The sequence below is a fragment of the Pseudorca crassidens genome, chromosome 16 (assembly GCF_039906515.1).
Source record: "Pseudorca crassidens isolate mPseCra1 chromosome 16, mPseCra1.hap1, whole genome shotgun sequence".
NCBI lineage: Eukaryota > Metazoa > Chordata > Mammalia > Artiodactyla > Delphinidae > Pseudorca > Pseudorca crassidens.
The window spans coordinates 23728701-23745814 of NC_090311.1; the positions used below are offsets into that span (position 1 = coordinate 23728701).

General features: G+C 42.6%; 1 protein-coding gene across 2 annotated transcripts in view; it reads right to left on the bottom strand.

Annotated features, from left to right (window-relative positions):
- Positions 1-17114, bottom strand: part of SORCS3 (sortilin related VPS10 domain containing receptor 3) — a 583956-nt gene that overhangs the window by 40376 nt on the left and 526466 nt on the right. For both annotated transcript variants that reach the window (XM_067709471.1, XM_067709472.1), the window contains exons 15-16: positions 8141-8258; positions 7000-7133 (exon numbers count right to left, since the gene is read on the bottom strand). In XM_067709471.1, coding sequence (XP_067565572.1) covers positions 7000-7133; positions 8141-8258 — 252 coding nt within the window. The remainder of the gene's footprint in view (positions 1-6999; positions 7134-8140; positions 8259-17114) is intronic.

A 17114-nucleotide genomic window follows, 5' to 3' on the forward strand; every position in this document is an offset into this window, starting at 1 on the left:
CCACAGCTTCTGCAAACACACAGATAGTTTCCTTTAAGAAATAAGCCACCTCTGCGGTTTTCTTGACTATAAAAGGGTTTAGAACTTCTAAAAGCTTATGGGAAAACTTATCCATTTAGGACACATAGGGACCTACGTGTCCTCCAAGTCCCATCCAGGGAGAAGCCTCAGACAATCCAAAGAAGGAATAGACAAGAAAAGGTTCAGAAATCAAAAAGCTTCTGCATGTCAGAATAGGAAGGGACACCTGTATTCCTTGGGTTCAATCCCCTCAGTTGACAGATTGAGAAGGAGAAGAAAAAGAGGAGAAGAGACTTGTTAAAGATTGTACACACCTGATGATGTTAACCAAAGGTGATAATTGAGACTCCTGATCGCTGGTTCAGCATTAGTACAAGCCCATGAAACACCCATTTAATCAGCAGGGAAGGCCTAATGTCATTCTGAGCCTCTTGGAGTCATCCAAGAAGTCATGGTCTCTGCTGGCCCAGTGGTAGGGGGTATCCTACTCTCAGACTATGCACTACCCCATCATAGCCTCATTGACCCCCAGTTCCTCCATTTCTCCATTTGGGAGCTGAGGCTCTAGGATGAGTGTTCCACAGGTGTCTCTGTCTCATTTTAGGAGACAGTAGAGCACGCCGGGTTTAGGATCAGACAGAGGTTTTTGGCAGCCACAGCATGAACACTCAGAAAAGAAAAGCAATCACAACAAAAACCACAACAAAAACAACGGACTAATAATTAACGTCATCATCATTTGCTAAGGCCCAGCCTAAATGGAGCTATAGAGATAGAAAGATAATTATATCCAAAGATAATTATATCCAAACCATTTCAGAAATTGTTTGAAAAATCAAACAATCATCACTCAAGTGTCTCTCCTAATCTAACCCCATGCTACCCATCTGGCCATACCCCTCTATTCATCAACAACCTTCACATATCTGCTTTCTTGGATGTGCTGCCCATTTTCCTCATACTTATTCAGCAGCAAGTCTATACAGCCCCATCACCACTTCCTGCAGGAAGCCTTCCATCATTACTCCAGTCCTCAGTGATCTCTTTGCTCTGACCATTCCTAGCACTTGCAGGTAGGACGACTGCTGTCCCACAGAACTTTCTGTGATAATGGAAATGTTTTACATCTATGCTATCCAATATGGTAGCCACTTGCCACATGTGACTTTTGAGCACCCAAAACGTGGCTAGTGGAACTGAAGAAATGAATGTTTCATTGTATTTAATTTTTTTTTTAATTTTTGAATTATTTTATTTTATTTTTTATACAGCAGGTCCTTATGAGTCATCCATTTTATACACATCAGTGTATACATGTCAATCCCAATCGCCCAATTCATCACCCCCCCACCCCCATCCCCCCACCGCTTTCCCCCCTTGGTGTCCGTACGTTTGTTCTCTACATCTGTGTCTCAATTTCTGCCCTGCAAACCGGTTCATCTGTACCATTTTTCTAGGTTCCACATATATACGCTAACATACGATATTTGTTTTTCTCTTTCTGACTTGCTTCACTCTGTATGACAGTCTCTAGATGCATCCATGTCTCTGCAAATGACCCAATTTCGTTCCTTTTTATGGCTGAGGAATATTCCATTGTGTATATGTACCACGTCTTCTTTATCCATTCGTCTGTCGATGGGCTCATTGTATTTAACTTTAATGCAAATAACCACGTGTGGCTTGTGGCTACTATACTGTACAGCATGGGTCTGGATATGAAATTCAGCACCCAATTATACTCTATTATTTCCTGTCATCCCTCCTTTGCATCCAATACCTCTGGCTAATACATCTTCGATTTTTCTACAATGCCTAGTCTATAGAAAAAATATGCTTGATTGAGCCCTACATGCAGAATACTAAAGGTTGACTAGATTTCAGACGTGCCTGAATTTATGTACTACGGCACCCCAAATCTCTTCCCCTCGTCGTTCTACACTGCCACTTGATAAACTCGCTCTGTGGGTCTGGAGCCATACTGGACATGGAGGGTAAACACTAAGACATACTGACACTTTGGGAATTCCCTGGTGGTCCAGTAGTTAGGACTCCACGCTTTCACTGCCACGGGCCTGAGTTCAATCCCTGGTTGGGGAACTAAGATCCTACAAGCTGCGAGGTGTGGGCAAAAAAAAAAAAAAAGACATACTGAGACTTGAGCCTCTGCAGTAGCATATTATTATTTTGAATGAGTTACACTTAACCTCTCTTGTCTCGATTTCTTCATTTATAAAATGCCTATGATAACAGACTCTCCTTCCAAGAGCTGGTTGGGAAGATTAAGTTAATCCATCTAAAACACCTGGCACCTAGTAAGTGCTCAGCAAAATTATTGCTGTGTGAGTGGTTGGATGAAGGAGTAGGAAAGAGAACAATTTGGCGTAATCTCTGGTCCAACTTGGTTTCTCACTGAACAAATGCATTTGGACCTCCCAGGGGGCAAGTACTTCCTAGGAGCCCTCATAGGACTTCAGAGCAGCTCCCTTTTCTGACTACTCAGTAGTTTCTGACAAACTTACTTCTCACGGAGGATTTGCTCCTAGCCCCTCACCAGTGCCATGATGGAGGTTGCTACAGAGAGGTTCTGTACAGTAAACATAAGGCTGGGGGATTTATGAGGCCGTTAAGTAGAAACACCAATATTTATGTAAAATTCATACTTGTTACTGACACCCGCTCTGGATGGAAGAGTGAAAATTGCGAAATTCAATGGTGCTCTACAAGTAAAGGCATCTGAGAATCTATAAAGCCTTCCTTCTTAAGCAGAACGATACGGGCAGAAAATTCCTCTGTGAACCCAGGCTGCACTCCTTAACTTTTCCACCAGAATCAATGCATTTAATCCATCCTCCCCAGTCTCTACTCCCTGCTGTCTCTGAGACTTAAAAGTTGCCTGGACCAATCCAACGCACAAGACCTGATTTGGCTTAGGGAAACAACTAGGTGGAATATGAATGGTTATCGCTTATACTAACCAAGCTGGGGTCTTCAGATTCCTTAGCTAACACTTCCTGGTAGGAAGGAACATCGAGAAGGAGACAGGGCTATGAAACTGTTGCCATACACGGATTTTTCAGCATGAGCATTAAAGACAAACAAACAGACAAACTATATTTGAGGGAAAAACTGTATTTTTAACTGATACCTATGCTTATTGAAGTTGACTTAAAAATAAAACAAAGAAAAAAATTTTAAACACTCAGTCCCATTGTCCATGAAAACCACCATAACAACAACAAAAAATCTCAGGAATTTCAGAATCAAACTCTCTCTGCCATACTCAGAAGTAGTGCAAAAATACTTTTAGGTCACACGATTTTTTTGCCTTTGTTCTCAGATTATGACTACTAACCCAGCTTCAAGTCCTGTGTGTTTGTTAGTCCTAACTCAGACACAAGTGGTTCTATCTTCTTTTTAATATGAGGTATGATTGGCTATATTGTCTTATATATCTCCCCTCAAAATTCTATAAAGTCCTCTTGTACACCATACACCTATGACATTCCCAGTACCAATGGCCAAAACTACTTTATTTGGCATTGGTTTAGAGTTAATGGAACATTCTATATTAAACCTCATCACCAGCAGTTAACTTAGATCATTTGAGGATGAGGTCATTTTAGAATAAGCAAACTTGGGGACCCTATTTCTTCTGAAAAATAAAGTGTATCTAAAATAACAAAGATTTGTTTGATTTCTTGAGAAATGGCATGATATAGAGAAGAGAATGTGGAATTTAGCTAGACTTACATTTCATCCTCACCTCTTTCTCTCACTGCTAATGTGATTTCGGTCAAGTAACTTACATTCCAGATGCTAATTTTCTTCTCACTAAAATGTCATAGTAATGATACTGACATTACAGGGTGTTGGGTCCAGGTGGCACCTCTACCAATGCAAGTGTGAGAACCATAGAACACTTTGCAAGGGCTTCTCCCTCCACTTCTTTACTTATAGATGCATTCTGACAGCAGTTTTCCAAAGAGGTTCAGAAATAGTTTAAGCAAAGCCATCGCCATTGAAATAAATGGATAATACCCAAAGGTTCAACTTTGAAGACAGTGCTTATCTGGATGTATAAGCTCTGATTTACTTGCTAACAATACCATGGGGACCACTTAACCCTGGGGCTCAAGATTAACAACAACCGCAGCATCAAAAGCCGTGTATACCATTAGGATAAATTCCTTATTCACATTAACGATGTATGTGAATTCATTTATTCCTCCCTAGGACCCAATGAGATACATGTTATATATTTGTATTTAATAGCCTAGGAGGTGAAGTCATAGAGATTAAGTAAATTTCCCAAGGTCAAAAACTGAATATCAGAGCTGGGTTTTTTTTCCCAGACTAGTAAATGTTAATGTAACTGCTGAAGAAAAAAATATTTACATTATGATTCTTACTCTTTCTCAATTGTAAGGCTTCCCAACAATGGGTGAGGGTCTAGTACAGTTCAGAGAGACACAGGAGAAAATGTAGCACGACATATGCAAAGACGATGCACCTCTATGGAGTCAGTCTGCAGAAGGACACAAGGAAGCCTGATATTCAGATTCTGCACATTCGGGTTGACATCAATATGTCATGTACCATAATTCTGAGTGGCCTACTGTATCACTGCTATGACTATTTTTCTGGATTGTGGTTAATAATTAAAAATTATTCTTCCCAATTGTGAAAATATCCTTTGTTTCCAAAGGGTCAAACATGCTACAGATACGACCCTGTCATTTAAATTCAATTCCATTTAGCACATCCCATTTGGACGATTCTTGCTAAAGTTCCAGCTTTTCAAGGCATGAGTTCAGGGATGAAGAGCAGGTAAGGGGCAGTCATGGTAAACAAGCGGGCTTGCTGTTACCAGTTACAGTCCTAGTAGGAAGTGGGAAATGGAAGATGGCTAACAGAACAAATCAAGAAACAGGCTGGATGAAATGAGGACGGAGGGGGTGAGGCTTCTGGGCAGGGCAGCTGTTCTGTACCCATTTGGACTTATTTCTGTTATTAGACACCAGATAAGCCCTAATGCAGCTCTGTCATTGTCCTGCCCCTTCCATTGTCTATAGGCTGACACCTGAGCCCTTAGCTTTGTCTTTTAACCTGGAATGGGTGATGAAAATATCTCAAATGAACTTCAGTTTTTGACTGTGACACAGAGGAAGAATTCATCCAACTGGAATCAGCCTGGGATGACTCTGCGATCACCGATGGGATCACCCATTCCCAGGTTTGGGAAGGTTTTTGACTCTCCTAAAAGAAACAACATTCAGGGCTTCCCTGGTGGCGCAGTGGTTGAGAGTCTGCCTGCTGATGCAGGGGACACGGGTTTGTGCCCCGGTCCAGGAAGATCCCACATGCCACGGAGTGGCTAGGCCTGTGAGCCATGGCCACTGAGCCTGCGCGTCCAGAGCCTGTGCTCCGCAACGGGAGAGGCCACAGCAGTGAGAGGCCCACGTACCGCAAAAAAAAAAAAAAAAAAAGAAACAACATTCAGAAACATCGTATGACAGTTTAATGCTTACTTTGGGCTAGGCATGGAGGATGCAACAATAAGGAATGTCTAAAATTCCTGCACTCACACACTTCCATTCTACTGGGGAAAGATGGGCAATAATAAAGAAATCAAAAAACACAATCTCTCTATTTGTGATTAATACTAAGAATGACAATTAAACAGGCTGCTGTGCCAGAGAGTGCCAGGGTGTAGGTGAGATTAGATGGTCTCAGAAGGCATTTCTGAGGAGCTGCTATTTTTGCTGAGGCGTGAGTGACCCAAATTGCCAGCCATGCTGAGATGCGGAAGAAATCCTTGTACCTGCTGTTTCCTTTGCTAGGAATGAGTCTGGGTTAATCAAAGCGTAGGAGATAGTAGTGTGGCTGCAAAATGGTGAATGAGGGGAGAACAGTAAGAAGTTAAGGAACAATGGCAATGGGTCAGTCATCTACAGTGGAGCAAAGAAAGAAGATTAGATTATATTTTAAGGAAGAGGGGAAGCCATTGGAGCGCTTCAGGTATAGGAGTGATAAGATCTGACTTGGGTTTTTAAAATATAATTTTGGATAGATTTCAGGGTGACCAGAGTGGAAGCAGAGAGTGAGTTAGTAAACTGTTGGAGTGATCCAGATTGCAGTGGTCATGGGTAGAGGTGCTTTGAGTTAGAATGTGTTTTGGAAATAGGGACTTTCAAGGACTTGTGGATGGCCTGGACCTGAGGGTAAAGGGAAAAATCAAGCTCTCCTGGGATTTTGACTTAAGCAACTGAGTGGATATCAGTGTGTTTTATTGAATTTGGAAAAACTGGTCCGGGATGGGGGGTGGTGGCTTAAGAAAAGTTGAAAAACTGCTTCCACTAGAGGGTGTTCAGGAGGAATTCTGCTTGGCCACACCAAGTTTGAAATCCCTATTAGCAATTCAAGGGAAGATGGATGCTGAGTAAATAGACGGACACAAATGTCCCCATCCAAGAGGAGAGACAGGCCAGAGATGGAGGTAAATATTTGGAAATTTGTGAGTCATTAGCTAATAGGTGAGAGTCAAAGTCATTCTTTGTGGTTGTCATTAGAGGGAGAAAAAAAGAAATGATGATAAGAGAGCTCATTTGGAAGAGTACAATTCTAGCTAACGTTTCTGGAGGTAACTGCCCAAGGTGGCAGCTCTCTGAGCTCTCTGTGCCCAGCCCCACCTCTGTGGGACTTTCCAGGACAGATGCTAACTGAAGATGGGAAGAAGTCCCCTTGGACATGCTTCTCTGATAGAACAGTGATCTTCCCTGTGAAATCGCCTCCTCCTGTCCTCCTTCCAGGGATGCAGACATCCCATCTGGCCAGGAACTGGGGCAGCCAGGCCCATAGGCCAGCAGACACACCTATCTCTTAGGCATGCCTTCCTCCCCAGCTTCATCTTCACCCTCATCCCCCCAACCAGTAAATGTCCAGCTGGAATTGGCAATGAGATGCCCAGGGACTCACCATTCAAAGTCCCAGTCGGCACAGACACAGGGTTCTGAGACCACCGTCCCTGAGGAGTCTTGGCCCAGGGCACACTGAGCTCCTGGCTTGCGTTTCTTGAATATTTTCCTTTCTCCCATGATGCAAGGCTCCCCCTTAGGAAGGAAGTCCATAGTGAGAGAGGCAGAAAAACACAGAGATGGTGAAATAAACCAGCGTTAGCCTCTTCATTCTCTTTTCATCACTCTATGCAGAAACCTCCCTCCCAGGAACCATTCAGGAGTTTCCAAGATTAAAAGGCTGGTCTTTTTCTACCCCGCAAGAGGAACACTATGGGAGGCTGGCCTATCACTGCCCCTCCACCCAACCTAGCCAGTGATGGCTACTTCGTCTTGTTTCTTCTCCACCTCCACAGAGAATGCAAACACTCCAGGTCATCCTCACAGACCACCCGGCAATTGCCCGAATGGCGTCAGCAGAAATTCCAGCGGAAAAGAACCCACTTCTGGCATATTTTTCACATCATCTTCAGAGTAAAATTGAAGTGGACCCAATAAGTTCCCTCTCTATGATAAACCACTGTGACCAAGTCCTTATTCCTAGTCAAGGGCACAAAGAGGAGGATAATAATTTGTTGGTACAAATTATAAGGACCCAATAGTTGTGAAGAAAAAAGAAGTCTGCCTATGTTGGATAGCACTAAATATCTGCCTTGCTAGAGCCCCTCACCTCCACCTCTCACCCCTTCTCTGCGGTCCTGTCCACAACGCTCCTGGGTACTGACTTCAGGCTGGTCTGAGAAATGCTCTCATGCTTCCCAGTAAAAGGTGAGATGATCACATCTTTGGTGGAGTCTCCTAGTTTTCTGGGCTTATTTCCGCATGGGCAGCACTAAAATCCCAGGTTACCATTATCACCACTTCCCCAGGCTGCTCGGTGATTTCAACGAGTAGATCAGGATTCCAGGGTGCTAAAGGGTCCCAAAATATCACCTGCCCCTGCTAGACCTGGGTGTGTGGGTTCCAATCCCTCCCCCGAAACCCACCATTATCCCCAGATGGCCCACGACTTTCCTTCTGCAAACAGGAGGGTCCGATAGGACCGCACAGGGCTTGCAGTGGCCCCTCTTCCTAGGAGACAGGACCCCCGCCCTGCACTGTACCTGATTGAGCAGGCGCCAGGTCTCATAATCCGCTTTGCTGCAGCGCCGGCTGAAGATAGATCTGTAGTCCACCTTCACCAACTGCCATTCCGAGTGGAGGCTGAAGTGGCCAAAAACTCTACGTGTTCAGGGGACAAATGAGAAAGGCAAGCGGATCAAGCCCCATAGTCAGTCACAGCATCTAGTCTAGTGCAGCAAGACTGGAGGGAGAGAGGGCTGAACTGCAGCCTGGACTTGAACGATTCTTCTAAAGCCAGGTCTGTGAAGGCTATTGAGGGGAAGTCCACGGACCACACAACTACAGCCAATTGACAAGGTATTCACTGTGGGTGTAAAACCAACTTTTTTTTTTGCAAAAGTAATATATGTGCTTTACAGGAAGGCTTTCAAATATAGAAAGGTATGGTGAAGGAAAAATCTTCCCCAATTATCTACAATCCTCTCCACAGGTAGACCTGCTCCTTGTATTTTCACATCTAGTCTTCTCAAAGCAAGCACTACTGTTATAGCTACTGAGGTCCACAGGCAGGGACTCAGTGTTCTCATCTGTAAAGTAAATTGTACATGTGTATGTTGGGAAGGGTGGGTGTGGATTAGCTAATCTAAAGTATGACCTTGCCAATTCCAATATTCTGACTGAATCTAAGTGTGTTTTAGTTGAAATTCTCATTGCTTAATTCATGTGAATACCACCCTCTTTCCCCCTGCCCTGAAAAATCAGTCGTCTCATAAGAGGAACTCATATTTATGTATAGCAAAGAAGCACACTTTCTGCGTGACTTAATCAATACTGACCTTTTCAAAGTCCAGCAGTTGATAGCCCTATAAACATGAATGATCAATCATTTCTAGAAAAACAGAAAAAAAGACTGATCTTCCATACTCCACTCAGGTGGCATGTCTCGTAATTACAATGCAAGGCATCTATCAGAGTGATGTAAAGGGGAGACCCGTCATGCCGGGAACCAAAACCCACCGAAGTCTTTCAAGGAATCGGACGGCTTCCATTCCAGCAAGAATTAATCATGCTCACAGCCCTGGATTCTCCTCTTCCCAAGTTCAAATATCCTCATAGTGACACCTAAGAGACTGACTCTCCTCAAGGGACATTTCCTTCTTCTATCTGAAAGATGAGGATGCTTTGGGAGGGGTGGAGCTAATTAAAATTGTGAAATGGAGAAAGAATTGTTTTGTAGATCACACAACTTAAAATACACCTTAGGAAATGATTTTTAATGTCCTATCATTTACTCGTTAAATAAAGCTTTTTAGAGCTTTGACTGAAAAAAAAAAAAGATTAAACAGACTTTGAGGGAGTGACTGTGGGTCTCTCCTTTAGTAAAATCGTATGATCTTTGCATGAATCTTACCTCAGCCCTGAGTAGTAGGAACCAAGAGGCTAGAATACCCTGGACTGTGTGGCCAGTACTGCGTGGGATACCCGCCCTGACGTTCTCTCTATTCTATTGCATTCTTGCTATGTTCATTGGTCTCCAAATCCAATACATCCATGCCAGGTGTACGCTAAGGTATTTCTCCCATTTAGTTCTGATTCAGTTCACGGAAAGGTCATGAGTCAGTCAACTTTTAATCTTTAACAAAACAGTTATCTCATAAAAAGTTTCTATTTAAGAGAGGAGAATAAGGTTAAAAGCTCATCAAGAAAAAATAAACAGTGGGAGAAACCTTGATAAATGTCTTCTTCCCTCTCTATCCAGCCTATCCAAATCCTCCCACATTCGAATGCTACCTCCTCTAGAAAGTCTTCCCTGATTGGAGTACTCTGGGTAGCAGGATATTAGTGATGCTAAACAAAAAACAAAACACTCTACCTACTCCAAACAGTTTACAGTTATTCTATAGATCACAAAATACATCATGTCAGATGAATCCCATTCCTTTCTATGAAAGGATTACTAGGCATACAGAAGAAGAAAATATGAGGCACATGATTTACCCAGATATCAACAAGGCATCTGATGGTCTGCTGTAGCAGTCTTGAAGAAAAGATGAAAAAACATGAGCCAGGTGCTAGTAAAATTATGTGGCTGAACAGTACCTAATTAAGGCATTAAAATCAACCAGGAGGGAGGGGGTGAGTAGTCAGCTGCAAGGTTCTGCTGTCTGCTCTTTCTCGTTCATCATTTTTATTAATGACTTGATGACATGAAAATAATGGTCATCATTGGAAATGGCATTTTCTGATGACACAAAGCTGGAAGAAACAGTCAATATGCTTGACGGCAGAATCAGGACCCAAAAAGGTCTTGACAAACTGAAGAGACAGGCTGAATTTAATAATATATGACATAACAGGGAAAAATATCAGGTCCCTCCCTGGCAACTACATAAGTACTGGATAAAAGAAATGGGGCTTGGTGCAGCTCAGGATACATAATAATGATGATGATGCAGCTTAAGAATTTTTGTATACAATGTAATTAATGTAAGTAAACACTTCAGAGAGACCAGAAATACTTAAGGTAATCTTAGAATGCATTAATGAATGCAGAATTTTGTATATTCTCTAGAACAAAAGAGGAAATATCCTGGTCTGTTTTACATTAACTACATAACAAAGGAGAATTGTACTTAGTGTTGGATGTCACCATTCAAGAAGGATACACGTGAGTAGTACATGTAGGGGCTTTGGTGGTGGTAGTGGAGTTTGAATCTCCTGAAATTTGCAATAAAATATGTTTTTACTGGCCTGTGTGTATTTATCTATGGAGACATTACATCTCTTTTTATCAGATTTTCAAAAGGGTTCACAGTTCCCAAAGTTTAAGGACCACTGAAAAAGAGAGGGATTCAGACGATGTACTGGATGAAATAGTGGCTCTCCAAAGAGACATGACCATGTTCTATTCCCTGTAACCTGTGAATGTGACCTTATTTGGAAAAAGGTCTTTGCAGTTGTGAGTTAAGGATCTGAAGATAAAATCATCCTGGCCCTAAGTCCAATGAAAAGTATCCTTATAAGAGATACAAAGAAGAGAGACATACAGAGAGGAGAAGGCTATGTGAAGACAGAGGCAAAGATGAGTTATGCAGATACAAGCCAAGGAACACCTGGGGCCATCAGAAGACGGAACAAGCATGGAACGAATTCTCCTTTAGTGCACTAGCGGGAGCGCGGTCCTGCTGCCACCTTGACCTTGGACTCTGGCCTCTAGAACTATGAGAGAATAAATTTCTGTTTTTTCAGCCACCCAGTTTGTGGTAATTTGTTACAGGAGGCACAAGAAATAATACAAATGGCGATATGATTTGAGACCACTTTTCATCTACCAATCCAAGCAAGGAGTGGTATAAAACTATGGCTGGTTAACCTGGGGATGACTTAGGAAGGGGCAGTGGAGGGAAGAGCAATAAATGGGCACTCTAGGGAGATCTCATGAGTATTAAAAAATAACAAAAAATAAAAGTGTAAAAGTTTACAAAATGTGAGAGATCTTTCTAATAGAAAAGTTGCCCACACAGGAAAGGAACGGCTCAGGAGTTAGTAAGCAGAGAACGTCAAGCTCAGGCTTAACCGTTTCCCAGGGCTGATGTTAAACAGGATGCTGGCATCACCCAAGTATGTGTGGCCTAACTGACCCCGAGCCTCTAAGGATGTCCATGTCATTGGCCTTCCCGGCTTTTAGGGATATCTGCTTCTGATCTAAGGGCTCATTTCAGAACTGAACATAAAATAGAGGCTCATTCAGAACTTGTGGACTAACTTAGATTCTTCTCTTCTACAGTTTCTGCAGGTGCATTCCTTTCACCAGTATTTCTTTGGCTTCTAACCCAAATTTCCTTACACCATGTTTTCCAGGTCCTTCCCCAAACTGTAAATTGATACACTGATATTTCCACTCAGGGGTTGGCTAGTATGCTCTCCCACGGGGTCATTTTCCTGGGCCAGATGAAATTTTTAAACATTTAATGTTAGGATTATGAGCTCTGTTCATTTTCTCACAGGATCCCAACTAAAATTAGTAGGGTAAAACCCCTTAGTAACTTTCAGACATTGATGTACTCCCGTCTCTCCATCCGCTCTCAGTTCGTGGTGGGCCCCCTCCTATAGGGCATAAGTGACTCTGATGCAGGGTCTCTCTTTTGCAAAGATCTGGCTTCCCTAATTCTGTTCAGTACTGGATTCATTCACTGCTCTTCTGACTGGAGCTCATGGAAGAAGAAGAAATGACAGAAACACAGCAAACTAAGTCGGAGATACAATAAGGACTAACTTAATTTCAAGCATTTCTCATCCCTTTTCATAACTACCCTTAGAACAGATGTTAAAATTCACAACAGGATCTGTAGAAGTGAGAACCCTGCAGAGGAAGTCAGAGGGATTAGAAACCACATCCGTCACTTTGAGGTGATAAACACTGACTAGATCCACCTGGTCCCGGATTGGAGCAAGAGAAAACCTAGACTGTTTCTAAATAATAATACAAGAAATCAACTTCCCAGATACAAGCCTCTCATCTCCTGGAAATGTTCCTCTAAGCTTATCACCAGTAAAGCAGGGGCAGCATATTCGTCCCACTTGTGGTAACTTTTTGGGAAACAAAGTGATTCATAAACGAATTGAATACAAAAACTCAAGAGATGGCTAGCGTGGAGGAACCAAAGATGTGGAACATCTCCAAAAGGATAATGTAATTCCCCAAACAGGTACTACTTCTTTTAGAAAGTCTTCTGTGACTGTTCCAATAATACTGAGCTCTCGTTCCTCAGAAACTCAAATGGTCCCGTTATCTCTAGACTAGAGGATCTCCACTGTCTGCATCAGAATCAACTAGAGAGCTTGTTAAATATAGATTGTCCCACACCCAGGCCTTCTAATTAGTAGTGTTGGGTGCCTGATCATTGCATATCTAATAACTCCCCATGTGATGTTGATGTTGTTGGCTCCAGGACCACCCGTTAAGAAACACTGCTCTAGACCACTTATCCAGAATTTAATTTTCTTATATTTTTGGTCAAATTTGTAGCAACCAATTAGAAAGCTTTGTAAGGCTGGGAATGTTCTTATCCTTCTTTGGACCACATAAAGCTTTTCAACTATAGTTGCTTGACAAAGAATGGCTGATTATTGGGTACCAATGGAACAAGGCAATTTGAGAGGGTGGCTTCATTTTCAAGTCTTTGGCAAAAAAGCTAATTTCTAGCGTGTTCAAATTCACTGTCATCCACAGTCCCACTTCCTTGCAATTACCAAGATAAACTATTTTGACCTCCTTCTTCAGAAATGTATTCCCAGTCCCCCTTCTTAACTCAAAGCATATTTTCATCAACATCATCAAAACCCCAAGATAATGTATGTGAAAATCTTGAAAACTCCCAATTGACAATAAATATTCATTACCATCGCCATCATTCTCATTGCTGGGACCCCCACAGACTCATACCCAAGGCCCTGCTCATCAAGAGGTTTCGATGGGGTTGGCTCAAAATTCCTTTTGCAAGGTAAATACTAACCTAGAATGCACGGGCTTTGTCGTGTGTGTGTGTGTGTGTGTGTGCGTGCGTGCGTGCGTGTGTGTGTGTGTGTGTGTGTGTGACATCTCCTATAGAGCCTTGCAGAAAGTAGACACCTCATACATAAATACACATGACTGTCTGGAAACAGGTAGCCTACCCTTTAGTTCCCCTGAAAAAGTTACTCCCCACCACAGAACAAAATAAATGAATTCTCAGAGCCATTTTTCACAATATGGATTTTCAGGAAAATCTATTAAAATTTATTACTTCTGTTTTTCTTTTTCTTTTTCCCTTGTCACCTGGATTTTTTTTTCATGAGAGTTTTTGGCTCCACTCCAGATTCACCTGCTTATTGGGCTTTACAAACCTGAGACCATCTCTCTCTTTCTATTAAACTCCTCTGTTGCCATCTGTCTGCACTGCTAATGTGACTCTGGTCACAAAGTGTCCTCTTGTCTGACTGTTTAACTTTGAACATACAGGTGGTCTGGGCACGGTGGCAAAAGTAGTAGGCAAGGAACTAGAAGACCTGTCTTTTCCTAATCCTTGTCTGCCACTAAATTAGCTAGGTGACCTTGAGCAAATCACTTCATCTCTCAAGCTTTCAACTTCCTCACAGAAGATAATTTTTTTTTTTTTGCGGTACGTGGGCCTCTCACTGTTGTGGCCTCTCCTGTTGCGGAGCACAGGCTCCGGACGTGCAGGCTCAGCAGCCACGGCTCACGGGCCCAGCTGCTCCGCGGCATGTGGGATCCTCCCGGACCGGGGCACGAACCCGTGTCCCCTGCATCGGCAGGCGGACTCTCAACCACCGTGCCACCAGGGAAGTCCACAGATGATAATTTTTAAGCAGTGACACGCATACTGAAAGGATGGGATGCAAAAATAGTCTAGGTGGAACATGGCTCCTTAAAGACGATTTCCAAGAGTTTATGTTCTTTCAATCCCTATGTCTACCTCCAGGTAGACAAGCTATCTGTCTCCTGGTGACCCCATACACAAAGGATTTATCAATTAGAGTCATTCATCTTTGTCTCCACTGGCACTTCTTTCATATAACAGATGCTCAATAAATAGTTCTGGGTTGATTAATGGGTAGAATTAATCTATCAAAACCATCCACTTCTTCCAAAATTGGGGTAATAGCTCTATCTACCCTTATTTCTGGGCCAAAGAACATGGCTGAGTTGTGTGTCCTTTGAGGTTTAGAAGGACTAAAACAATCCAGGAGAAAGAGCAGCAGTGTCTCTACCCCTTGTCATCACGGTCTGTGCTAGGATTCCCACAAACAACTGTGATTTGCTGGGACCCTAAATAACACACCTTCTCTAATCCACCATCCAGACCTGAGTAAACCTTGTGGGTAGGGAAGTGATTAATTTGAGGGAGGGAGGTGGTTTACAAAAATAAAAGACTTCCTTAGAATTCCATCCACACAGAGGGATAGCTACTCATTAATTAAATGATTTCAAAGGGGATCTTCGTATATAATTGCTATAATTTAGGTGGAAACAATGCCACACTAAATGTAATTAGAGGAGCAGGCTACGTACAGATGTTTTCGTCTTTACAGGAGAGCAACTCTGGGTTACCTGATTCTCCCCTGCATAGTAACCTGGTTCTTTTTTTGACCTCCAAATACATCAACTTTTATATACAGTTATAAAAGCTGAAAGAAGTTTCAAGGAGACAGTGGTTGACCACAATCTTTCTGCGAGGAAAAGAACAAGAATTCATCACTAGGAAACCACTGGAAATATGCAAAAGATATAACCAATAGTGCGTGGGGAGTTAGATTAGCAGGACGTCACTGCAGACTGACCTTTGAGGGAACATCTGGTGCAACTCCACTAGGATAATACTGTGTTGTCCTCAAGCTGCCCCAGGCCCTCCCCCTTCCCTTATCCTCCTCAGTCACTCCAGCACCAGCACCTTGAGCTCCTGTAACCCCCACCTCTCCCATCTCTGCCTGCCTGAAGAAAACCTTAAGAAAGAGAACAAGGCCAAAGCTGACTCTGCCAGTTTCTTCCTGACTTTCCTCTTTCTGTTACTGCCTCAACTGAATTCTCAGACATCAGGCTAGAAACCTCTGCATTAGCAGAGACTCAGCCCTCAGTATGTCTTCTCTCTTAACCTCTAGCCTGACACTCAATCCTTTTCTTACACTTCTACAAAATCTCTCACATTCACCAAGTCCACTTTTATGCCACTCCTATGCCCTGATACTAATAATGGCCACCACTGATGGCCACCACTGATAGCATGCTTATCAGGTACCAGAGACTCTGCTGAACATTCCCCGGCTGTTATTATCCCGAATCCTCCACACAAGGCCTGAGAATCTTAGGTGTAGCCTTTTCAGATGAGGAAACCGAGGCCCTGGGGCCGTGTTCAAAGTCAAGATTGAGCTAGGCTTCAAACTGACATTCATGTGAGGCCTCCTCTGCCGGGGCTGCCTTTCCCAACATCTGATCTTGTCCAACTCCTACCCATTCTGCAAGTCTGAAGTCAAATACCATGCAGTAATTCTTGGAAAGGGGGAAAGGAGAAGGAAATCGTTTCAAATCTAAGTATTTTGTAGTGACCATTTTGATTTCTCTTTTAAAAAACAAAACTAAGCAGATGAGGTGGGGTTTTTTACATTTATTTTTCTTATCATTTTAAAATTTTGATTGAACAGAGAGAATATCATCTCAATGGTATCAGCTCTTTGGAATTAGTCCAGCCTTTGTATGGTACCCAGTATGTAGTCAATTTAAAAAATGTATTAAATGTTTTTTCAGAAAACATATTCTCTATTTGTTGTGTGGAGGGTTGCATACATATTCTCTTAAATCAAGCTTGCAATAGTGTCGTTCATATCCAAAACCACACTAACTTTTGGACTGCCTGGTCTGTTGGTTTCTATGTGAAGTTTATTAAACTATTCCCCTATGACATTTCAAATCTTCCATTTCTCCTTGAGTTTCTGTAGGTTTTTGTATTAGGCAATCATGGCACTCTACAGGTCTTGAGATTCTTCTATCTTCTTGATGGATAATTCTTTTGGGTTTTAATTTAAATGCTAACGTTTCTACTATGTGCTCTGTGATCTTCCTTCCTTCTCCACTCCTTTCCTTCTTCAGAAGAAAAAATGATCTCTTTCCTCTGAATTTTTGTAGCATTTTTTCCCTATGTTTTGAGTGTCACCCTTAGCGCAGTGAAAGGTTACGCAGTGAACAGTTCTTGGAGCCAGGAGTCCAATTCAGGCGGCTGCTGCTAATGTTCTAACACGGTTCTCAGCACCGCTTTCAACAAGGCTCTCATATCCCCACTTGAGCATTTTGTGACTCATTAGCCATCATTTGACTGCACAGTGTGGCACAGAGGTATGGGCACAGGGCGGGGCGGGGGGGTCCCTTAGGCTGCTTGCATAGAAGGCAGAAAACACGATGAAATATATAAAACTGAAAGCACAGCTGGAGGAAGTAAGAAAAGAGGAATAGGCAGAGAAGCT